At 39.6% G+C, this 26,421-nt stretch overlaps 1 protein-coding gene across 5 annotated transcripts in view; it reads right to left on the bottom strand.

Annotated features, from left to right (window-relative positions):
• Positions 1-26,421, bottom strand: part of CASK (calcium/calmodulin dependent serine protein kinase) — a 399,622-nt gene that overhangs the window by 9,355 nt on the left and 363,846 nt on the right. For 2 of the 5 annotated variants that reach the window (XM_065423823.1, XM_065423822.1), the window contains 7 exons: positions 20,018-20,086; positions 18,551-18,586; positions 12,639-12,835; positions 11,553-11,668; positions 5,630-5,710; positions 5,440-5,520; positions 1,701-1,903 (listed from right to left, as the gene is read on the bottom strand). In XM_065423823.1, coding sequence (XP_065279895.1) covers positions 1,701-1,903; positions 5,440-5,520; positions 5,630-5,710; positions 11,553-11,668; positions 12,639-12,835; positions 18,551-18,586; positions 20,018-20,086 — 783 coding nt within the window. The remainder of the gene's footprint in view (positions 1-1,700; positions 1,904-5,439; positions 5,521-5,629; positions 5,711-11,552; positions 11,669-12,638; positions 12,836-18,550; positions 18,587-20,017; positions 20,087-26,421) is intronic. The other 3 variants (XM_065423824.1, XM_065423826.1, XM_065423825.1) reach the window with 3 other exon arrangements.

Here is a 26,421-nt window from a genome sequence, read left to right as displayed (position 1 = left end):
TCAATAATCAAACTGAGACCAATGGCCCTGCTAGAGAGGCCACAAGCTACCTCTATGCAGAAGGGTAAATGTAAAGACAATGGTTATGTGTAACCTGACTCAAACAGCAATGATTTATGAGTGACACAAATGAGGCCCTACTACAGGGAGTCCCTCCTCCTGGCCTGTTCCAGACTGAAACTTGGGGTAGGTAGCAAGCAAACATAACCTAGCTGATCTCAACTGTCTGGGCAGAACGTAGAGTGAAAGACACTTCTATTCCACTCCAAAGCAGTACAAAGTGGCCCTTTGTTTTTTAAACCAGCCTGACAGCCAGCTGAGTTGATGTCCCTCTCTGCTACTTGAAATCCACCTTCAGGTATTATCAGGTATGCATTGTTTCTACAGAAAAAAGAGGTCACCCTGCAAACATGGGTACATGAGTCAGGGAAGCTCACAGAATGGAGGATGCCTGAACCTGGAATACAGAAACAGGGTAATTAACTAGAACTGGGCTCATGGACAAGTACTACTATGACTCTAACGAATTAGGTGAGCTGCATTATACAATGTAGTCAGATATCTTATTTTTGTTCTGAAAAAGTCTCCACTTAGGTGAAACAAAGTTCATCAACTGCACCGTCCAGAACCAAATCTGTGATCTCATGAATCCAGCCACAAAAGAAGAGAAGAGCCAGTGTAGAGAAAACAGACAATATTGGTCACAACTAGTTAATTTTGCTCACAGGGGGATGAGCCCTGCAAACCAAAGCAGTGACTGGTGAAAAAGAATGCAGACAGTTCATAACCCAGGAAAAATAACGGTCAGGCTTGTTGTCTTCTGGGCTCAGCTGCTCCTATTTTTAATTGGTTCCTGCAAGTTATTTCAGGACTGGTCTCTTGTTTCCCCATGTCCTTTAACCTGCTTGAATATGAATTCAAAGGCACCACAGCTAAAAATAAAACATACAAATACTCGGCCATCAACTGAAATTCATATCAACGTGGGGGGTTCCAAAGGAAATTAGTCAAAATGTTCCACTTAGGATTTTATATCAAGATTGCAACACTGTGAATAAAGTATTCATATTCTTTGAGTTCGTGAATTTACCTACTCACTGATGCTATTATAACACACACAAAGACATTAATAAATATAGCTGTAGCCATTCTATAGGCAACACCTTCCTATGGCATCAGTGATTGACAGAGAATGCTATTTCTGGGATTGCTGACCTAGTAACAGCAGGGAAGTAGGGGGCAATCAGGACAATGCAGAACAAAATTCCCTCCTGTGTGTGGTATCAAAGTGAAATCTAGGGCTGAACATATTAATGCATTACAGCTGGCCAGCACAGACAATCAGCTGCTTCAATGGACAGCTAAGTACAGTGAACAACAATGTAACAATAATTTCCCTTATTATATTAAAGTGTGCAATAAGCAGATTTTCATAGCAGTACTGGTCCCTTGCCAAGACAAATGGTGAGCTCATTTCTACTTCTTACTTTTACCCTAATAATCAGTAGAAAATGATTTCATACACTGAAGTTCCTGTGTGGAACCACTGCCCCACATACTAAAAACCTTTCACATTAAATGTATGATGAGCTATATGTCTTAAATTCTATAGTCAAAAAATGACTGGCGATAGAATGTAACAAAATAAAATTCAGGTGTCTCTGATAAGTTTTGCATTTTTATGTATTTCCAATAAGTACCTGAGGCTCTACATCAAGTATTGCAATTAGTCCCTGCTCATGGATCTTCCGTATTGTTTCCAGTTTTGTCCCGTACATTGCGTCCTCATGGCTGCCATATTCCAAATATTCATTATTGGATATATCCTGCATCATTTGCTCATGCGATACAAAGTAATAATTCTTTCCATTTTCTTCATCTTTCTTGGGAGGTCTGGTTGTGTCTGAAATGTCAAGGAATGCAAAAGGACACAATTTAAATGTGGATTTTTTGTTGGCCTATTAATAGTTATTCATGTAACAATCCATTCCCAAACTGTTCTAAATCTTGATTATTTTTTACATATTTTCAAAGTTTTATTCACTTGCTCGACAAAGGCTTACGTTAACCATCAATTATTATTTAAATGATTCTTTTAAACTTCAAAGGTGCAGGGAGAGGGGCATAAGGTGTGTGTGTCTCTGTCCCGTTTCTGTATAATTGCTAGCAGAGAATGGTGTTTAGTTTGGTGGAAGACACTAGTAACTCAATTGACTCTGGAACTTGTATCACGGCTATGCGTAGGCTTCAAGCACAGGGAAGAGAAAGGGGTTTTGAAATCCTCCAAGCCTTCCTTCTTCCTTGGTGAACAAACCCTCCTGATAGACACTTGCATATTCAACCCCCAGTGACTCTTGTCTGCCTTCAACTCCCTCCTCAAACCTTGATAAATTCTGCAAGAAGAGGTCTCCAGTGCACTCCATCCTGCCTCTCCTGTCTCAATCTAATCTTGGGCTTCAAGGCATCATTCCGACTCTCCACCTCTAAGGCCTTGGCCCCATCCTCCCAAAATTCCCTCACCACCTCTCATCCTCTCCCTCTTCCTCTCTCCTCAACCTTGTATCCACTGGTACTATAGGCGGAGCTGATAGTATCAACGATAGTTAAGGTTGCCCAACACTTCCCATTATAACACTTTTTTTTTTTTACACAACCATTTAGTTCAGAAGCTCTCGTATCTCCATACTTTGGAACAGGGACATGAAATTTGGCGGGGGTGGGGAGTGTCACCCTAATGTCAGGGATGTGTCTTTTGGTGTATTCAAGACAATTCACCCAAATATGGTCAAGTTAGAAGCATCACAGTTAACACCTTTCTTCCGAGCCTGTGTGAAGAGTTTGGTAGCTAGATTCTCCACTGAGCTTGCTCTAGCACAGGGCTGTAGAGTCTGTGCAGAACTTTCACTGCAATTGCTTCTCCCAGCTGCCAGGGGCTGTTGGGCAAAGGAATGTGGGAAGAGGAGAGTGATGCTGGTAAACCAGGTGCCAGCAATTGCAAAGGCTGTAGGTGTCAACTGAGCACTGAAATTCACAACTGGAAACCAGATCAGCTCACCCATATGTCAATATTGTTCAAAGTAGGTGTTAGACTTGTAAAGATGTCCATAAGTTGCTAAATACATTAATCTAACTTATAATGGCTGTATACCATGCTATAAAGTAATATGCAAGTTTTGCTTTATAATTGTAAAAATGCCCGCTCTGAACTTGTGAACCTAGGCAGGAAGAGTGGTTCCTCTGCCCATCAAGGACTATCAAAACTAAATGGGACAACGTAGGACAAAAACTGTTGATTGCCCAATCCACCCATGAAGTTATGTGCAGGAGCAATCATACCAGTGGTTTGAACTCTGGGGGAAGGGCATATAAAGACGCTTACAAGAAGAAATAGCTCTTTCTCTCTGCTGTTTGGACTCTCACAATGGCTGGAGCTAAGAAGTAAAAGCAGAGATCCCCAGGGTCAACCTGGGTTAGCCCTAAAAGACATTCAGTGGAAAGATTACAACATCTCTGTCACCTTTCAGAACCACAGATTGTAACTCATTTGTGTTTATATGTTGCCTGCTTTAACCTGTAAATAACTCTCTCGTTTCTTTTTCCCAGTTAATAAATCCTTAGTTAGTTTACTCTAAGATTGGCTACCAGTGTTGTCTTTGGTGTGAGATCTAAGGTGCAAATTGATCTGGGGATAAGTGACTGGTCTCTTGGGACTGGGAACAACCTGAATATGTTGTGTTTTTTGATGTAAGTGACCATTTATCACTAACTCCAACTTGCCTGGGTGGCAAGATAGACCGGAGTGCCCAAGAGTGACCCAAGGGTAAGACTTTTACAGTGATCCACAAGCTCACATTTGTTACTGGGTTGGTGAAATCTAATTACAGAACATACCACCAGTTGGGGTGTCTGTCCTGCTTTTTGACAGCCTGCCCTGAGGCTGGCACTCATGGCTGTGAACCACTCCAGACGGCATGACAGAGGGATTTTTAGGAGTCATAAGCATATACTGTACATAGTAGTTTAAACCATGACCATGGATCAATTTGCCAGAGAAAGAGAGAGTGTGTGTGAGTATATATAGAAAAGGAGGGGACCTGGGATAGAGGCCTGAATGACATCAGCATGACTGCAGTACAGAGAAAGAGGAGCTGCCCGGGGGGAGGCTTATTGAATAATCGGAGAATTACAAGCACACAAACAGAATCTCAAAAGCCACAGGTGGAGAGTGAGTGGTAGGAGAGGAATTAATTGACTGTTGAAAGCAGCAGGGAGAGAGAGAAGCCCTGTAAAATTGGCAATGAGAGGGTCAGTCATTGGTGACCTTAGTAAAAATGGCTTCAGTGAAAAGGAGAGGGTGGGAGCCATAATAAAGGGGTTCTAAGAGGGAGTTTAGTGGGGAAGCAGTTGAAGCAACCAGCACAACCAAGGAGTTTGTGTGCAAAGAAGAACTCTTCTAAAACCCCTATGATTTTTCTGCATCCACCAGCACAGAGAGGTTTTAAAAATTAACACCGAGGGCTACATTAACTGTAAAAACAATGAACTTCCCGTAACTACAACTCATCTAACCTTAATTATAAAACAAAAAGCTAACAAGGTATAAATCTGTCTAGGTTCTTATGCCATAACCATCACTGTCGTGTCTGAGCCCCCGTGAAGGGGATCTGTTGGATTCTGTGAGTGGAACTGGGGACAGCTAGCTGGGGGAGGGGTTTATGCCCCTGGTCTCAGAATGCTGAATTTGAAGAATAAATGTGTGCTCCCCAGTTGTTAACTACACTGCAGAGAGTTCTGTGGCTCCTGTGGCAGGGCATGCAAATCCTATAGTGGCAGCGAGGTCACGAAGGAGAATCAGGGATTTTGGTAACAATTTATTTGCAAACAGTAAAATGAACTGCACTTTGCTCTTATCCTCATCTCTGGATAATTCTACGGGAACTTAAAGTAACAGACCTCAAGGCTGTATGTAGAGTAATGTAAAACAGTGAAATAAGGTAAATGTATAAAATGTTTAATCGAAGTCCAATTTACATTTCTTTTCACGGGAATTTTGTGACCTTGAGACCTTCTCCTGTTTTGACTGATCCAGACACATAAAACTAAATACTTAAAAGATAATATATGTGAATAAAGTGACTGTTAGGTTTAAACCTTAAAATGCCAAACATTTGGGGGAAGGATGCCTCAATAAAAACATAAGTTTTATGTGAATAGTATGAAAATGTTCCAAATGAAAGGGATGCTGTATATATTTAGGTGCAAGAATTGATGGTATTTTTCATACCACACCCTCCTTCTCCCCTCCAGTATTATGATTCAACCACCCTTAACTTTACGTAAGCTTTAACAGAGTACAATTACACATGCAATAATTAACTGGGCATATCATCATATAAATAATGCATATAATTTTGTGCCACATTTAACATAGCTACTTACGTGGAATAGGGTATGCAAATCTGTCTGGGTGTTTTGTGATGAGTGTATTTTTTATGTGTCTTCTTCCCACACCATGTGCACCTAATCCACAACACAAAGAGGAAATTTATATTCACCACCATTAAGAGATTCAAAACATACTGTTAAAATTACTGTTCTGTTTAGAATGATAAGGTATACTCAAAATTACCTAGTAAGACTAGTGTTTTCCTTTTGAATGCTGGCAGTTTTACTACTTCTTCATATGTGACGAGATCTAATTGATCAAATACTAAAACGTAACACAAAATAGAAAGATAAGAGAAAAACGTATATGAAGTGAGTTAAGAAACAGATTTTCATTTATGCCAAACTGAAATTTTAGTAACCATATTAAATGTGCATTCCAAAACCACATTTCTAAAAAATGTAAACTGACAATACTGAAATATATTTTAATTAGACATTTTATGGTTGCAAGTTTAATAAAAACATTCATTTTTAAGTCCACAAAAATGGTTAAAAATGTAATAACATTCAAACCTATTGAAAGGCTCGGAACAGCTTGCATGTCATTTCATGCAGTATTCAGCAGACAATGAGTTAAAATGGGATGCCATCACATTTTTTGCATGCCTAGGAAATTAGCAGTACTAAATAAAGTATACAGACAGTGACCAACATGAATACAATATGAGAACATCTATTTACACTAAAGGTAGAGGCTACTTTTAGTAATCATGTTTTATCAGAGAGTTATGAGAAATATGTAAGCAAGTAGCTTGAATTCATGTTTTATGGTTTTCTCTTTAAACAACTACCATGTTAATTATAAGTAGAGTTCTCTTCAAACACGTGCTATTTTTATTCACATGCTTTTAAAACTTTGGACACTGAATGAAGATTTGCAACAAAAAGTGATGACATTTCTGCACAAGAAAGAACCTCTACCATATTGAGGGCATATTTATATATATAAAAAAAATCTCATTTTAGTAAAATCTTAATTTAACTGCAATATATATTTTCTGCAGTGCCTATCTGATCATTGTCAATTGCCAAGGTACAGTATGTGCATCAAATCAAGTTTTCTCCATTAAAATAAGCCTGTTCCTCCTTATGGCCAATAATAGAATGTTTGTGGTAACAAAATCATTTCAGTAAAATTCTAATGAAGGAATGAGGCAGGAGGCTGCTAATTATAAAGAATGCTTTAATTTAGAGATAAAGATTGTGGCAATCAGTAATTATGAAAAAGAAGGGGGATCCATTCTAACAAGAATTACCAATATTACAAGCCTGGTCTAAAAAAGGAAGGAAGGAAAGAAGCCTACTATATTATGGCTTTAATTAATCCCAGTAGTCATTGCAGTAATGTAGTTTGCAATTCAGATCCATTTAATGTACTTAGAAACCTTTGTACAACTACTTCAACACACTGTTGGTCACACTATAAACTGGTCAGTTTAGTTATTTAAGACTTCTTAACTTAGAAAATATACGGATTTGCAAACTTGTTAGTCTGTCAGAAAACATTCTGAATTCAATTTAAAGAAAAATATCTCCCTCAATGTTTCTCCAAATATTAAAATGTACTTTTAGAGGAAGGTTCTGGCTATATTTTTGTTCACTCCAAGAACCTACAAAGATGAAGTACGCCTCTGCTGTAACTTGAATTCATTTAAATTAGCTAATGAGTTTATTCAAGATTAGAAAGAGCTGTATATCTATTTTGTGCTAACCAGCTCTGCCACTTTAACTATCTAACCCTCAAATAACTCATCCCATTGGAAAAAAAATCTAGCCTTTATTCTTCCTGAACTGAAATACATATCAGCGACAAACACCACAAACAAACAACAAAAATGGTGCATATTAATGTCTTAACCACAAACTAGCAGCATGGAGAAGATATGCTTTGGTCTAAACGGGATTACCTAATGACTGTAGGGTTTCCATACACAAGTGGAAAATGATTTTTTGTACACAAGATATGAGGAACACAAGGACACATTTAAAAACAACTTTTAATGTTTCTGTGCAACTAGCTAATAAAGAAAAGGAGTTATTGAAAGGAAACAGTAAGAAGCAAATAAAGAGGCATTGTCACTTGACAGGTTACTTACATGCACAGAGGCCATTGGGAGTAAGACAGCATGAAAAATGTACAGGGGTCATTGAGATATGGCTTGTAATATATTAGTAAAATAAAAAGTATATGCACAAAATAAACTTTCCCATGCAATATTCTAAACACAAGGCAAATAAATAACATTAAGAAATGGTAAACGCATTTTATAAAAGCTTGGCAGTATTCTAATAGTCATTATTTTATGCATACTGTGAAACATAACTTAAATCTGAGGAATGATATTTTACAAAGTCCTGCAATAGCATTTCTGCAAAATAATAATAATAATAATAATTTTTCAAATACATTTAAATATCACTACAATGTATCTTACAACACACCTGAAAATGGTAAGTGAATCTAATAAAGCCAAACTATTAAGTAATGTTAACTTTGGTTGATTTAAAACAGACTTTTGAAAGATCTGGCATGTTACTGTACACTGTTTGAGGACTTGGCCCAAGACTTGAGAACTGATTAGGGACAAAAGTGAGGTGTGACCGCAATTATCTTTGCAGCAAAGGAGAAAATTCTGTCTTTTTGACTATAATAAGCAATTACAATATTTTCTCCATGGCTTCATAAACTGTTTGATCTGCAAAGCAATCTGGTGACAAGCACCACTGATATCCTGACAAATCACACCAAAATTGAAGCTATTTCCCTAAAATATTTAGCAAACCATAGATTTTTAGTTGCCTGCAAGGCTGTTTTACCAACTACATTCCAGCACCTCCATAAAATAGTAGCATGGGAAAATACTCAGAATGGGTCTATTGCTTAAGACTTAAAAAAAAATTGTATGTTAAAATTTTCCTGTGAATGCTCCTACAGCAAAGAGGAGCAAATTCTACCTTTGGATGCTTTTGTGTGACTCCTTCTATGGAGTTTGAATTAGATTCCTCAGATTCAAACTAACTCTGCTGTTTTTTGTTCCTAGTAAGATCCAAAACAAGAAAGGACCTATTTTCCAGTTCCGGGGCAGATGTTGCTAAAATCTTGTGAGAACAGCCAGTTTGTGACATCATGACTCAAAATGGTGGAAATCTCCAAACAACAGATGATCTTGTAAAATTTCTACTTTTTGAGATGAGAAATCTCACAGGATCATGACTGCCATTTGGGGCCCAAATCTTATAAGAACTGCTCATAAGATTTTGGCAACCACACATCCAAACCCTAATTGTTCATTAGCCCCACACTATAACCGTATCTTGTTATGAAGATGAACAATGTATCCTTGGCCTATTGATACTCGGAGGATATGAGCAGGAACAAACTATTATAGCTCTACTCATTTTCACAAGGTTATATACAGCTCAGGAAATCAATCTAATTATGTACAAGAAAAAGAATACTGTAATATTTGAGGATAGCTCTATTCAGTACCGCATTTACCAAACTTAATTATGTCTTATAGGTGTAGTATTATTTTAGTTAACTTCTTGCTGCCCTGCAATCTCCTGCATTAGATAATTAATTCCTCTAAATCAAAGACACTAAGACTGAATTAAGATTTTCCAAACAGACCCTATTTAGAACCCACAGTCCAATTAGCCTGTTGTTTCTGAGTATATGTACCAAATGGTACTATGTCAAGGATACCATTTTTTTTTTTACCTGTGTTTGTTATGATGATCTTCTATTTTTATTTATAAATTTTGTGAGAAATATAGTGCTCCTGGACAGGGCCGGCTCTAGGTTTTTTGCTGCCCCAAGCAAACAAATTTTTGGCTGCCACCCACCCCTGCCCTGGGCTCTCACCCCCCCCCCCACAAGTGCCCTCCCCACCCACACCCCCTGCCGCCCCAGCCCTGGGCTCCCCCCCACCAGTGCTGACTCTGCCCACTCCCCCCCTCGCCTCCAACCAGTCCAGCGCTGGCAGGGTCAGGGTAAGCAGTGGGGCTCCCAGGCCGCGCCTCAGCCCAGGGTCCCTCCAGCCAGGGCTCCCGCCTCCAGGACCAGCTGGGACCCGGGAGGGCAGAGCCAGGGACCGCCCAGCAGTGGGCTGAGGAGCCGGGCAGGGTAGCCCCAGGGGGAGCGGAGCCCCGGAGAGCGGGACGCGGGCCCCACGGCAGCGCCCCACCCTCTATGGTCCTGCTGCTGCTGCTGGCCGCCCTGCCGCAGTCCCTGGGCGGCTCGGGCCGCTGCGCTCAGCCCCGGCTGCGGCGCTTGGGGGAGGCCGCCCTTTGACACCTGCAGGTGGCTCTGTGTACCCCACAGGGCGGCCCCCAGCCTGAGTGTCCCCCGCTCGGAGCCTGCCCGGCCCAGCCACAAGGTCCGGCGCTGCTCCCCCGCGGCGTGAACCGCAGCGGCCCCAGGGCGCCCCCAGCGCACAACGCGCTGCTGCTGCCAGGGCCGGCTCTAGGCTTTTGCCGCCCCAAGCAAAAAAAAAAAAAAAAAAAAAGATGGCCGGAATGCCGCCCCTGAAAATGTGCCACCACGTGCTTGGTTTGCTGGTGCATAGAGCCAGTCCTGCTCTTGGAGGTGAGAGGCTAACAGCATTGGCCGTAGGTAGGAGTAATACAGGCAAGCACTATGCAAGCCAGCACACCTCAATTGTAACCTGAAATATCCCTGCTATATCAAGTCACCAGAAAAGTCTGGCATGTATTGCTCATTCTCTGTAGTTTTCTTATTAATTTCTGTAAGATGGTTGCAACACCATTTTAATTAAATGGAAATATTAAAACAGTAAGAGTAACTCAAACCAATAACAGAAATGAAATTAAAAGATTTTCAACCTGTATTCCTCTTGTCTTTTAATGCTTAGTTACAGTACAGCAAGGGTTCGGAGCAAGTGAGTGATTTTATATTTAGTACCATATGTTCTACTGGAGGGCCAGTAGGACATCAGCTGTACTGACATGGCAATTGACATTACATTGTTACTAATCTTTTGAGAAAACTGAAAGTTTCCACTGACACTGTAATGGGCTTTTTCTGCTTTGGACACCAGAGGGTCACGACTGGAAAAGCTCAGTTAATGCAATACATAAAGACACTTCGCTATAAAATGTTGGATATATGTATCCTGTGGCTCTGATAAAATCCTTATAGCTCAAATGACAAGAGTATCATAATGTATTACCATAATAGTTTTCAACATAAATAAAAATGCAGTAAAAACAGATTAAACATATTGACTATTTTAATTTTTTTTTTTTAATAGCAAGATACGTCAAATCCACATAAAGAACTATTGGCTCTATCCAACTCCCATTGAAGTTAATGAGAGATTTGCGGGATCAGGCCCTATGAGTCTGCCAAATTTCAGTTTTCAAAATTTTTCAGAGTCTACCAAAACACTTCATTTTTTTTTAGCATTCTAGGTAGAATACAGTCCTCAGAACTCAGTCAACTGCAGGCATTAGGGGAATAACTCCAAGAGTTTGTCTAATTTCATCCAAATGCAATCAAGGTTATATATGATTAAAGCTGAATCTACAGTATAACTTGAGAACATAGCAGAAGTTATATGTTATTCTATTGGAAGTTCAACTGTGAAACCACACTTTGTAACATCATAGTGCCATTTATTCTCCTTTCAGCTGTAAAGCTGAAAGAAAACACCCTTTTGCAAATCACGTTTTAATTTACATAATCTATATTGACAAGAATGTCTGGATGCTGCTGCAGAGTCCTCTGTAGGCAAGAAGTATAGTATGGTATAAAACACTTTATACAGACTACTCAAGTTTTATCTTGTTGGCTTCCACAGTTACTTGAAATACTGAAACCAGAGCAGTACAATACTACTGTCGGATATGTTATGGTGAATTTATCATGTTGCAGATTGCTTGGATTTGATCTTATTGGTTAAACTATAAGTTTAAATACTGGACAGAGGATCAGTATAGAACTGCTGGTATAGTTACAGCTTTACTTAACTTTTCCTATATAACTCACTAGGTTCATGGCAGTGCCAGCTGGCCAACAACAAACGAGGTTTGGCTGGCAAAGCAATTTTTAACCCAGTCTCAAAGACCCTTGCTTCTCATACCTGCATTGTGCTTTGCCAAGTATTTGTCTTTGTACTGCTTCTTTTTCTTTCCAAACCAAGTACAGCTGGCCTGCTGCTCCTGTTTGGTCTTCTCCATGGCAATACAAGCTACTCGCCTGGCATGTGAAGGGGAAGAAATAGCTAATTAGCTTGTTGTTACGGACAACCTAGTACAGTATCCATCGTTCACTGAAGTATTAACTCTGCTATTATAAACATATATTTAAAAGGACATGTGATACTTCAAAAAGAAGGCTGTTTTAATTTACGGGTGTACAACAAGACTTCTTAAAACTTTCTTTTATTAAAGATGTTCAGTTAGAGATATGAATATTAATACATGTATTTTACAGGTGCATTACTATAAGGACTGTTCTTAGAGCTCACAGCCCAGGAGAAAGAGGGGACTAAGATGGCTTTAAACCACATTTGTGTTCCCTGATGCTAGGCTGCTTTAGGGTCTGGAGAGGCCCCTGGCATAATTTAGACAGGAGTGAAGACCTGGGTAAGTTACAGCAGTCTCCTGGGGCTGCCCTATAGGCTGCAGTGCCAGCCAAAATCTCCACACTGATGCATGTTGCACCACCACTGAGACATACCCCTCCCAACCCAGCATGCCCTCTATATCAGTGGTTCTCAACCAGGGGTACATGTATCCCTGGGGGTACACAAAGGTCTTCCCGGGGGTACATCAACTCAGCTAGATATTTGTCTAGTTTTACACCCAGCTACATAAAAAGCACTAGTGAATTCAGTACAAACTAAAATTTCATACAGACAATGGCTTGTTTACACTGCTCTATATACCATACACTGACATGTAAGCACAATATGTATATTCCAATTGATTTATTTTATAAGTATATGGTAAAAATGAGAGAGTAAGCAATTTGTCAGTAACAGTGTGCTGTGACACTTTTGTGTTTTTATGTCTGATTTTGTAAGCACGTAGTTTTTAAGTGAAGTGATACTCGGGGTACGCAAGACAAATCAGACTCCTGACAGGTCACAGGAGTCTGGGAAGGTGGAGAGCACTGCTCTATACCCGGGGTAAATTCATTTGTATAGAAAACCAAAAAAACATACCATTCTTGAAGCTCAGGAGAAGGAATGAGACCTGCAGTACCATTTTTGGAGTTCTCCAGTTTACCCTGCCACCAGTTATGATCATCTTTGCTAATGATCTGGATAATGTCTCCAACTCTAAATCTGATGCCAGCTTCTTTGCAGGGGATGAGGTCATCCTTTGCTGGATCATATTCAAATTGTGCTCTTACATATATCTATAAAACAGGAGTTTGTAAAAGACATTGCCATATTACCACTCATTGGTAGTAAGTATAGTAGATGAAAATTTGATCGGCACATCTAGCTACCACACACTGTATGCTTACAAGCAGAGGAAGAAACAATGATGAAAGCATAAGTGACAGTTGAAAACAATGGAGACAATGTGATGTTATCTGTGATACTTGTGACTTCTACATATTGTAAAGTCTAAGAGTAACAGCAAATGTTCTCATTCTGTGTGGACTCTTATCTACAAATCTTTAATATAGATTGTTGGGGTTACTGAAAATTAAAAAAAAATCTAAATCTGCATATTATTAGCAGTGATCTAAAATTACAGGTTGAAGGTTAGTACATTTCATAGCTTGAACTGTACTTTACCTTCAACTAAAGCTATGTAACACATTTTCAAGTTGGATGATATTTTAATGATAAGAAGTATTACTATATAATTATCAGTACTCCTTTAGACTAAACCAAATTCTCACGAGACATAATAAAAAACCCAGTATAGTACCTATTAAATATATTTGCTTGGATGGACTCTAGGTAATCTCTGTATAGTTTAAATTAGTGCAAATCCATTTGCAGTTGTATATACACTCATAGGTGCCAATGATAGGCAATTGCAGTTCTTTCAATACCAGTTTCTTACTTTGTGTGTCATCCTAGAACAATGGTATTAAAATGAATAGTCTGAAAGGGGTATGCTTTCAGGAGCACAAACAGCAGAAATGAAGTTTTTAACTGTTCTGTTTTAAATAATATAATAAGGCTTTGCATTTATTTAGTGCCATGAATCAGAGGATCTCAAAGGTGTTAAATGTCCTGACCAAGGTCACATAAAACATCTGTGACAGAACTGAGAATAGAAAACAGATATCCTAACTTCCAGAGTTACGTTAGTGTTACAAGATCAAATGTGATGGTTTGGGAAATCTGTCAACGTACACCTTTATGAATTCTGATTGATTTTATGAACTCTATGTATAACTAACCCTCAACATGGATTGAATCAGCTACTTGTTGACAGGGACCATGTCATATACCATGCACCCTGACAAGAAAGACAATGAATATGCTAAAGAGACTGGCCAAGCAAAAGAAACTGGTGATCTCAGGTTGTCTGCAGTGAGGGGCTGGAGCAATAGAATCCCCAGGAGAAAGGCAGAACAAAGGAAGAGGTATTAGAAGTTGCTGTTAAAGAGACACATGTTCTCTCAGCTAGGGAGAACCTTTTGACTGCCGTAAGTAATTGTCGTAAGACAGAGAGAAAAAACCTGAAGGCTGAGCAGGGAGAAAGGAGCATCTTAAGACCCTGAAAGGATTGACCAAATCCCTAAAGGATTCTTGGAGTGGTGAGAAAACCGGAGAGAGGGCTTTTGCATGTAAGGTTTGCTGTGGTTTGAAAGAAGTGGATTCTCTCATAGCAGCAGCTGCTGCCACATTCCAGGCCTTTCATCAGTGGTCTCTGTGGAGAAGCTGGGACATCAAGCTTATTATAAAGCTGTAGATCTACAGGATTATGATTATGTCAGCTGTATCGTATGGCAGTGAAACATGGGCACTGAGGAAGGCTGAAGAGTGGTGATTGATGTTTTTACTTCTGGTCGTCTTCAACAGCTGGTCCCTATTAAATGGCAGGACAATTTTAGCAATGAGGATATTCGTGGCTGAACCCCACAACCACCTCCATCAGCACTGGTTTAATTTTGGCAGCTTTCTTGGTATGGACATATTATTAGGATGGAAGACCAATGAATTATGAAGTGTGTTTACTAAGGAATGCCGCTACATGGCTGACAATTATGTGGTTGTTAAACGTTTCAATGGCATGACAAGATTGCCAGTGATGGACACAGAGGCAACATCCAGATGGATCATCTTAAGGACCTAGCTAGAGATCAGTCTGGTTGACACTCAATGTGTAAGGAGGCTATGTCCCTTTGGGATTTGTAATGGTGGTGATGATGATTTGTTATTTGTGTAACTGTCACATGTTCCTGAAGGGTTAAACTAAACCAGAGAACCCATGAGGGTAGGGCTCTGGAAAAGATAATGGGGAGACCTGGGTTCAGAACTGGTCTAGAGACCTAGGGCAGTGGGGTCCCACTTCTGACAAGGGGTACTAGACAGGGAGACTGTATCCCCAGAGAGAGCCTGAGAGGCTAGAGACAGTGCTTGGATGCTGCTCTGCCTCAGAGGGCTTAGAAACATGCAGGATCCAGAATTTGGATCCAAACACAGCAGCCTGGTGAATGTTCAACAGGGGACGCTCTACCAGTCTGTGACACCATCCTTCCCCTCATTTAAAATGTGATTATAGTCAGAAAAGTGACTGTAAAAACAGCACTGTGGAATTTTATGTTTATTGGCATATGTTTAATGTGCTTGGTTTGCTTGCCAGTAAGATATTTTTCCCTAACTGGCAGCCTTGAAGACTCAACCTGGGATCTTTACGGCTCTTGCAGACTCACTAATAAGAAAAATTCTGCATTTGGAACTTAGTTAACAATTCTGTTGGTGCTATATAACCCAGGAAAGGCTATAGCTCACTCTGCGATAGCTCTATTGGTTCTGCAGTACAAAGAAGTTAATAGGTGTTATTGGTCAGAAATGTAAGCAGATATGTCTCTGAATACACACAGTAAGGAGGAGCTGTTTGTACAGAGACACTTTCCTGACCACAATTTGCTCTGTTTGCTTAAAGCATATGTATTTTAAATAAATGATTGTAAGACAGAGCAATACACTTTACTTACATTTATAAACATTTATCCACCTTACTTCCTTTCAAATTCAGCTCCAATAAAGCTCTAACAGTTTATTAGCACCTGGATGCTGAGGATTATGGCACTACAGAACTAACCCAATTCTTCTTCTCAACACTGTTCCTACCATATGCTTGGCTGCAATCTTAATATTGTCAGTCACTGGCCTTCATACCTGAAATATATTTTGTCTATTTAAAATGATAGCACCTGATGACAGGTGCCAGAGTAGAAGGCCTGATTTTCAATATTTTAAAATCTTATCCTCACTTTGCCATTGACTCTGTGTGACCTTGGGCAAATCACTACCCTCTTTCCTCAACAGACATCTGTAAAATGGGGATTTAAAAACACTTTCATTGCTTTTACTAATTTGTTTTTTGTGATTTGATCATTATTGCAGTCACCTTTGCGTTTCCCCCTCTCTGGTACAAACAGGCTAGAACAGTGATCAATATTTTGTACCACTACAAGTTCCTCCTTTCTTTTCCCTCTTACTTCCAGTATGATTCTTCCCTGTGCACTATGTCTCCATTCAGAGACTGCTGTGGCCCTTTATGGAAAAGTTTGGACTTCTTTAAATATATCTTAGGAGTCCTACAAAAACCTAGAATGGGTCCATCTCCCTTCTGGGCCCACAGTGAAGGAAAGAACTGGCTGGGCAACATTCTGGTTCAGGTGAAAAGGAACCCTGAGAAGGAAACTGGAACAACTGCAGCTGGTAGATTAGAACAAGGTATGAGGGAAACCATGAAAGAATAGATGATTCTTCCACTGTCCTGGTCAAACTGATGGACACTAAGGGTAGGTCTACACTTACCCGGTAGTTCGGCGGCTGGCGATCGAACCCGGAAGTGCTCGCCGTCGACTGCGGTACTCCTGCTTGGCGAGAGGAGTACCGCGGAGTCGACGGGGGAGCCTGCCTGCCGCGTGTGGACCGAGGTAAGTTCGAACTAAGGTACTTCGAACTTCAGCTACGTTATTCACGTAGCTGAAGTTGCGTACCTTAGTTCGAATTGGGGGGTTAGTGTAGACCTGGCCTAAGAAAAATACTTTAAGGGAAGGAAAGCAAAAGTCAGCTGAATACAGAGTCTTAAAGGGTGTTTCACAGAGCATCTGTACGACCAGACTCAGGCTGCCTGGGACCTCTAGAGACAAAAGGAAACAGCAGGACTTCAAAAACAGGAAACAAAAGAAGAGTAACCCATTGCTCGAACAGGTCTCCCTGCTGACTGAGCCTGATAAAAAAGACCTTTACAGAATCTGTTCAGCCTGGAATTCCTTGAATTTCATGGTTGTAATGATATTCCCATATAAATTATTCCCAAGTCTTTGCATTGCTAGAGCGAGGGGATGAATCTCTAGTTCAGATTCAGAGGAAGTTTTCCCTTCTTCAGAGGCAGACCGTGGAAAGGTTGGGCCTGCAAGAAGTCACTGATGAAGATGGATCTGGGGCCTCTTGTGCAACATGGTGGTATGGCAGCTGAAACAAAGAAAAAGTTCCTGGAAACTGCAGAGGAGAATCATTAGGAAGCATTTGCAGAACCCTTAAAGGGGTTTCTTGGAATCTTCTTGGGAGGGAAATGTCCTGCTTTGGCCTGTGAAACTATGTAAGACTGTTCTAGGTCAGGCCAAGATCATAAGGCTAAGAAGGGACTGAAAAATCCCTTGAGCTCCTTATGTTAAAAAAAATAATTAAATAATGGAGGGCCTCCTGGCTCTTCCTGCTCTTCTGACCCAAGATGCACTTCTGAGAGAGAACCTGCACCAACGGGTGAGCGCCTTTTCCCTCTCTCCTGATGGTGAAGGATGGTTTCACATGTCACCTGGCTCCAGTGCAGCCAGGGCCCTCTGCTTCCTCTACCTGCACAAAAGCAAGGGCTGCTCTTAGTAGGTTAGATTCTGCCATACTTACTCACTCGGAGTACTGCATTGCTCCATAAATAGCCAAGAAAGGTCCTATCCAAAGAGCCTAAAAGCAGAATCTGGCCCAAAGAAGACACCTGTCACTGAGGACAAAGTGCTGCTGGAGCCATGCAAACATTGCAGTGTGTATTTCAAATAGATGCATGCACATAATACACAAACTCAGGGGTGTGTGTATATATATATATGATATAATTACCTGTGTTTGGATATTTACACACCCTCAAATATCTAACTAAACCAAACTTCTCTGTAAGCACTACAGGAAAAATGAAGCTGGACTGTAATTCAGTTTACAGAGATATGAGCTAAACATTATAAAAATCTTTGAAAAGAGATCAGAAACAAAAATAATTTCTTTCCCTTAAACTCCTTGTGAAATTTGCTCAAAAATTTCCAGAAGAAATCTGCACTCTGGAATGAAATGTGGTGCATGAAATTTGCAGTGTGCTGGTTTTGGTGAAGCTAGAGTACGGGGTTGTAAATTAGCCTTATAAATGGGATGATAACTTCAGATTTAGTGGCCCTTCATAAAAGTAATCCTCAGCACTTAGTAAACATTAATAACTAGTTATGAACTAATTAAAATACTAAACTTTTAAAGTTCTCAGAATGATGTTTTAAGTTATTTTAAGCTTCCTTTATTTGTCTCAGTTTGATCTAAATTCCTGGCACAGAATAAAGCTGTACTTTATTCCAAAGTGAAAACCTGTGCAGGTTTCAAATTTGAACAGTGCTGTACATGTCTATTAATGTGTTCTTAATAATTAAAACAACCACACAGTCTGAAATTACAATGAACTTCCCAGTCTCTCACACACATATAAATGGATGGAAAAAACATTACTGTGAATTAGCCATAAACAATGAGTTAAAAACAAAATGGGACGCATTCTTCAAGCTTAAATGTTATAGTCCAGCACATACAGAATACAGAATGGAAAAAGGTAAGAAGGGGTTGGCTACTAGCAGCTAAGTTTAGAAAAGCTCCCATGGAGGATATCTATTCACCTGTCGTCCTTTTGGTTGTGTTGTTGATGGCAAGTCCTGCAGAACAAAGCCAACCCAGGAGAAGAAATTTTCATTTTACTTTTTTAGAGTATACAACATAATTTGTTACATTACAGCAAAATGTTACATTGTACATATGTATAAAACATTAACTCATTTCTTAGAAGTTCTTATTTCTTAAGGAAAATCAAACCCAGGCTGTTTAGCAGCAAGCTGAAGAAAGCAGGTAAAAGTTTAAGCAGATAGAAAATGTGCTTTTTCTTAAATAAATGATTCAGCATCTTCAACACAAAAGCACCTGCAAGTGAAAGAGGCTCTCTATAAGAATGCCTTTTTCAACTTAAGAAATACTTAAATTAGATGTGTTTCTAGAAAATAAGAAATAGTTACAATAAATATTACTAAATTTTATCTTAGAAAGATATTAAATGTTAAATTGTGACCAAGAATAAATTTATGAGTGTGTCTATTATGTTGCAAGTTCAGTATTTTCCACAGAAATGTATTGAAATTCTCCATCCACATAATTATCTTTCATTGTTATAATTAAAATACTTTACTTTGCAGCTAACCATTTCTAAACTGTAATTTACTTTAATAGTTGATGGAATAGTTGCCCTGCTCTGGGTTTTTCAGTTGCTACACAATCCCATGACGTGATGGCATTGTTGAAGTTATCAGAGTGCGCAGAACTGTGAGTGTCAGCAGCACTCTTATAGAAATCTTACAGAAGGAACTTGCAGATACAGATGCTTTGTAATGTTCTGCCATATAAATCACGACAATGACAAATGATAAACAATACAAATTTCAACATCTATTTAGAACTATCTGAAATCAAGAGCACCTTTCTACCTGAATACATGCTGAACTGGAAGTACTTTGTGTTAAAGATGTGATGATACTAGCTTGGTTTGTAGTGCAGTTTAAAGCCACTTCCTTTTGCTTTCCATACCCAGGCAAGGCTCATATTTCACAAAGTATGTGCACGTACCACAACAGCAGAGGGCACACCAATTCCTTAACTCAGATAGCGGAAACGAATACACATTCCAGAGGTCTCTCAAAACTCCAAGGTTGGAAAAGCCCTGAAATACCTGCTGTGCAATTATTCTTCTTTGAAACACTGCTTCAAAAGTTTAGGATGGAAATAATGCTTCCACTTTAAATCCATGCTTAGTTTTGAGGAAACTAGGACCAGGGGATTGCTAAGAACATTTTAAGGATGAGTGAACTGCCATGTTACACTTGTTAATATTTAATCAATTAATTTAATGTTAATGAGAAGAATATGTTGTTGAAAAAAAAAACCCTTAAAAGGAGAAAATGGGGAATTATAACTGTAGTATCTTTGAATATATCAGCAGAACACAATTTTTCCACTGAACACATATAACTATAACAGTAATGGTAGATGAGCACCAACAAAATTTGTACACTTTCTCTGTCTGGAACTAGAGGTCTTACCGAAACAGAATTGTTAGTGCTGCTATGACCATTAGCTGGGGACTGTCTGGATGTAGAGGGGGAATCTCTCTGAAATAAGACACAAGGTTCATTAACAAACAACACTATTACAGGAACACAGATATATTTAAAAGAAGAGTTACATCCACAGCTTTATATTAATTTCTTCAGCTGTTTCTTTGGAGAAAGTTTCCACACTATAAACTGCACAAGTATCCCAAAATACTGAATAGTTTTTTACAATTTGATATTTGGATTTATTTGCTTATTTATCCTATAAATTAAATACTACTACTACCTCAGGAGTCAATTTTCTGAATTTCCCAATATTTGGGACCACTTCTTAAGTGTTGCCTCATGTGGCAATCAAAATGATCTGGTGCATCAGTAGCTATCTTTCACAAAAAAATGTAAGATTATATGCTGAACAATTTAAATAGGATGGGCAACAGCAGTCTTCAGCATATAACTGATTTTAAACAAACTTTCTAGTCATTTAGGTGTGCTGATGTTGGGAATGATCTTTCCTGCTCCATGAAATGTCCTTACGCACACTGCCTCCACCATCCTGGAGGACCCCAGCTGGAGCCCAGAGCTGGCTGCTCGGGTGAGGTAACTGACATTTTTATTTTTTATTTTTTTAAACTTTTGCATTTTTTTCTGTTTTTCTTTTGCATCTTATGCCATAGCTTTGTAAAGTTTCAAGTGATTTTTATTTTTATACTCTAATTGGTATAAAAATAAAATTTTGCCAAAATAAATACATTTCTAATAAATAAATACATTCAGAATAAAATTCTGCCAAACTGCAGCTTTTCACACAGTCCCACATGACATTCTCATAAGCAAACTAGGGAAATGTGGTCTAGATGAAATTACTATAAGGTGAGTGCATAACTAGTTGAAAGACCGTACTCAGAGAGTAGTTATCAATGGTTTGTGAGGATGCATTCAGAGGAGCCCCACAGGGGTCAGTCGCGGGTCCAATACTATTCAATATTTTTATTAATGACTTGGATAATGGAGTGAGAGTATGCTTATAAAATTTGCAAATGACACCAAACTGGAAGAGATTGCAAGTATTTTGGAGGGCGGAATTAGAATTCAAAACAACTTTGACAAATTGGAGAATTGGTCTGAAATCAACAAGATGAATTTCAATAAAGACAAATTTGAAGTACTACACTTATGAAGGAAAAATCAAATGCACAACTAGAAAATGGGGAATAACTGGCTAGATGGTAGTACTACTGAAAAGGATCTGGGAGTGACAGAGGATCACAAATTAAATATCAGTCAACAATGTGATGCCATTGAGAAAAAAGCTAATATTTTGAGACGCATACATAAGTTATCATACGTAAGATACGGGAGGTAACTGTCCTGCTGTACTCAGCACTGGGGAGGCCTCAGCTGGTGTAATGTGTCCAATTCTGGTACACATATTAAGAAAGATGTGGACAAATTGGAGGGAATCTAGAGGAGAGCAACAACAGTGATAAAAGATTTAGAAAACTTGACCATGGGCATGTTTAATCTTGGGGGGGGAAAAAAGATTGAAGGGGAACTGATAATGTCTTCAAATATATTAAAGGCTGTTATAAAGAGGACGGTGATCAATTGTTCTCCATGTCCACTGAAGGTAGGACAAGAAGTAATGGGCTTAATCTGAAGCAAGGGAGATTTAGGTTAGATATTAGGAAAAACTTTCTAACTATAGGGATAGTTAAGCTCTGGAATAGGATTTCAAGGGAAGTTGTGGAATCCCCATCATTGGAGGTTTTTAAAGAACAATTTAGATAAATACCTGGCAGGGATGGTCTAGGTTTACTTGGTTCTGTCTCAGCACAGGGAGCTGGATTAGATGACCTCTCGAGGTCCCTTCCAGCCCTGCATTTCTATTATTCTGTGATTCTATATAACAAAAAAGCCACCACTTGCCTGAGCCTTGCAGGGTGGCTCTATGCTCCAGGGGAGTTCCATGGTGGTTGAGACATTATCTGCAAAGCGCATGTTGGGACATATTATGGAATGGGAAACGGGGATTTGTGATGATTTTGGGTCTTGAATAGGGGGAAAAAAAGGGATAATTGCCAAACCTCCAGTTTACCCTTGCTATTTGGAGCGCACAGTACTTTACAATATGAGCTCATCATCAAAGAAATCTCAAGTGCTAATTGGATACTTATTCAGTAAACAAAATAATTAATTCACACATTGTATAAAAACCAAGAGTGCTGAATTGTAATGTTCCATGTCTAAAATCCTTTTAGGTATCTTCAGTTGTTAGCTTCATAATGTTACAGACAACAAAATGAGAAAAAACAGATTAAAATTTTTTTTTAAATCCTTTGTGTATAGCTTATCAAATGACAGTGCATTTAACAAGTATATTAGAAGCCAGGACCCCACTTACACTGCTCACGAGACAACATTTATCTGATTAGACTTCACCATTAACAAGGTATTAACATATACAAGAAAGTTATATAACAGCACTCATAACTATCCCAAAATACCAGTGACTAGTTCAAATAACAGGCACTATTTATTGTTGTTGCCTGTACTATTTGATGTGCTGTATAAACTCAACATAGCATTCAGGACTTAGTTTTGACTCATTGAGTATGGTTTAAGATGAAATTCCATGAGTAGCCACCTAGAGGAGCTCCAGACCTGAAATAGCAGAGCCACAAGTTTGCTAATCTTATCACTTTTAAGATCTTTTTATCTCAATAAAATCCACCATAAAAACCAAATAGCTCTGTATATTTCCACTAGATGGGTTTGGAGAAAATACATAGTCATTTGGCTGCCGTAGTCATTTACAGTACTTAACAGATTGGCAGAAACACGTCTATTGTTTTTTGCAAAAATCTTCAAGCGCAACAACAACTTCCAATTATCCAAGTGAGGCCAAATAAGCTACTTTGTCTATGCTTGAAGGAATTTTCCTCATTTTGCTTTATTTGGGTTTATTTTATTTATCTGCCCCTTTAAGTAACATTAGATGGTGGGTAAAAGACGCTACTCCTTCCAAAAAGTTGCAATTTCCTTTCCCTACATACAGAGCTTCCTTCCACTTGCAGCAGATTTTTTCAGGTAGCACTAGATTATGAGTCACATGGAGGAGTCATTCGTCCCCTCAGATGTGGTCATCTCCTGTTGGCTCTGCCCACCTCTCTGACTGTCTAGAATAGATGAAATATGGCTTAACTTGGGTACCTCTGATTTGGTTTGCTTGTCAAATGACAATTTGGCAAGGGGCAAACTTTGGGACATGCTGGAAGCAGACACAGCCTATTTGTCTAATCTGGGCAAGAAAAAGTCCAGATGGAGGGAGAAGGCATAGCTGCACAGGCTCTTGACCACATCTCCTCCCCAAGGAAGATTTCTTGGCCTACTACAAAGGCCTGTGGACCTGAGGATATTCTGAGCTCTATCTCAGTGTAATGCTCCACTAACCAGCTTTTACTTCTGAGGAGCTTCAGTGGATCGTGTCTTGTCCTGACTTTCCTAGTAGCATTAGGCAGTCAACGTTTCATGGGCTACGTGTGATTCCATGAAATCTATATAGTGCCCCCTGAACAGCTTAATGGTTGGAAACTATCACAAACCCAAGCAAAATTTTAAAAAGAATGCCTTGAGTAAGTTTGGTACCCCTTTGAAAAGTGCCCCGCTCCCCAACATTGGGAACCAAGAATCACAATTAAGAACTAGTGTGATCTGCTTTTAGGCTCCTGATTTGCCAATTCCACAAATCAGAGAAGCCAAATAACAAAAATGCATCTGTAAACTCAGAGGTCATACCCTATGACTTGAGAATTGGTAATATAGTTTCTATTTTTAAAAAAGGGAAAAAAAAGTGATCTGGGAAACTACAGACCTGTTAGTTTGAACTCAATTGTATGCAAGGTCTTGGAACAAATTTTGGAAGATAAATTAGTTAAGGACATAGAAATAAACGGGTAATTGGGATAAAATCCAATGTGGTTTTATAAAAGGTAGATTGTGCCAGACCAATCCGATCTCCTTCTTTGAGAAGGAAACTGATTTGTTAACAAAGGAAATACAATAGATCTAATCTACCTGGATTTCAGTAAGGCATTTGATTCAGTTCTACATGAGAAATTATTAGTTAAATTGGAGAAGTTGGGGATTAATATGAGAATTGAAAGGTGGATAAGGAATTGGTTAAAGGGGTGCCTGCAACGGGTCATACTGAAAGCTGAACTGTCAGGCTGGAGGGAGGTTACTAGTGGAGTTCCTCAGGGATCTGTCTTGGGACCAAAGTTATTTAACATTTTTATTATTGACTTTAGCACAAAAAGTTGGAGTGTGCTAATAAAATTTGCAGATGCCACAAAGTTGGGAGGAATTGCCAATACGGAGGAGAACTGGAATATCATATAAGAAGATCTGGATGATCTTGAAAACTGGAGTAATAGAAATGGAATGAAACTTAATAGTGCAAAGTGCAAGGTCACACACTTAGGGACTAGCAACAAGAATTTTTGCTATAAGCTGAGGACCTTATCAATTGGAAGTGACAAAAGATGAGAAAGACCTGCGTGTACAGGTTGATCACATGATGATTATGAGCTACCATGAAAAAGGATAATGCAATCCTAGGATGGATGCATCAGGTGAGGTATTTCCAGTAGACATGGGGAAGGGTTAGTACCCTTATACAAGGCAATGGTGAGACCTCATCTGGAATACTGTGTGCATTTCTGGTGTCTCATGTTTAAGAAAGATGAATTCAAACTGGAACAGATGCAGAGAAGGGCTACTAGGATGATCAGAGGAATGGAAAAACCTACCTTATGACAGGAGACTCAAAGAGGTTGGCTTGTTTAGCCTAACCAAAAGAAGGCTGAGGGGAGATATGATTGCTTTCTATAAATACATCAGAGGGATAAATACCAGGGAGGGAGAGGAGTTCTTTAAGATACGTGCCAATGTGGACACAACAACAAATGGCTATAAAACTGGCCATCAACAAGTTTAGGCTTGAAATTAGATGAAGGTTTCTAAGCATCAGAGGAGTGAAGTTCTGGAACAGCTTCCTTAGGGAAGCAGTGGAGGAAAAAAACTGTTGGATCTTGCAGAAAGGCTCGGGATTAATCTGGCCGCCATATTTGGGGTCAGGAAGAAATTTCCCCACAATCAGATTGGCAGAGACCCTGGGGGTTTTTCGCCTTCCTCTGCTGCATGGGGCACAGGTCACTTGCAGATTTAAACTGATGTAAATGGTAAAGTCTCTAACTTAAATCATGATTTGAGGACTCAGTAATTAAGGGTCTATTACAGGAGTTGGGGGAGGAGGTTCTGTAGCCTGCAACGTGCAGGAGGTCAGGTTGATGATCATATGGTCCCTTCTGGACTTAAAGTCTATGAGTCTTAGGGCTGGTCCACACTACCCGCCCAATTCGGCGGGTAGAGATCGATCTTCTGGGATCGATTTATCGCGTCTCATCTGGACGCGATAGATCGATCCCAGAAGCGCTCCCCCGTCGACTGCGGAACTCCTGCTCGCCGAGAGGAGGAAGCGCTGTCGACGGGGGAGCCTGCCTGCGCCGCGTGGACCCGAAGTAAGTAAATTTAGTTCGATATAGGAAACGTCGACTTCAGCTACGCTATTCTCGTAGCTGAAGTTGCGTTTCCTATATCGATCCCCCGCCCCAGTGTGGACCTGCCCTAAGAAAAAGCTAAAGGGAATCGTGTAAACTATGAACTTAGGGCTATCTTGATTTGCTCAACTACAAGAGGCATTCATCCTATTTTTAATGTCTAGGAAGTTTCTTCTAAAAGAAAAGACTCCAAGCTAGGACAGCAAAATTGTGTATTGCATACAGCCTATTGGAAGATAGCAGACACAATGGACATCTTCTTAGAATACCAGGACTGCTTAGAACTAGAAAAATTCAGATTCTGTCTGGAGATCAGCTCAAGGGGAGAATTATCTTTCATATAAAGTGTCCAAGAATGTCAATCCTCTTGGGGGAGAGGATGCAAACACAGGATGGACTCGGTGTTCCAAGAAGGCCAGAATTAATGCAAGTTTGGACTAGGTGCTTTCAACAGCCTAGATTAAAGCAGTACTACCTGAACCCCAGGACTTCGCAAACTTGTCCTGCTTAGGCCAGCTAAAAAACACTACATTGAGGAGAGAAAGAAGTGAAGTGATACTTCTATGTCACCCCTAAGCCAAGCAAGAACAAACAAAAGGGCACATTGCTCCTGGATTTTGACTGACTCTTCAGCTCTGCCACCATATCTTCATCATTAGCTGAGACAATCCCCACCACTTCCAAGTGATGGCAGAGTTAAGGTGTTGGTTAGTGACTTATAAGCGAAGTGACCCTTCGACAGTCACTATTAGTGCTCTTTGATTAATCTCT

The sequence above is a fragment of the Emys orbicularis genome, chromosome 1 (assembly GCF_028017835.1).
Source record: "Emys orbicularis isolate rEmyOrb1 chromosome 1, rEmyOrb1.hap1, whole genome shotgun sequence".
Lineage (NCBI taxonomy): Eukaryota > Metazoa > Chordata > Testudines > Emydidae > Emys > Emys orbicularis.
This window is presented reverse-complemented; position numbering and strand designations above follow the sequence as displayed.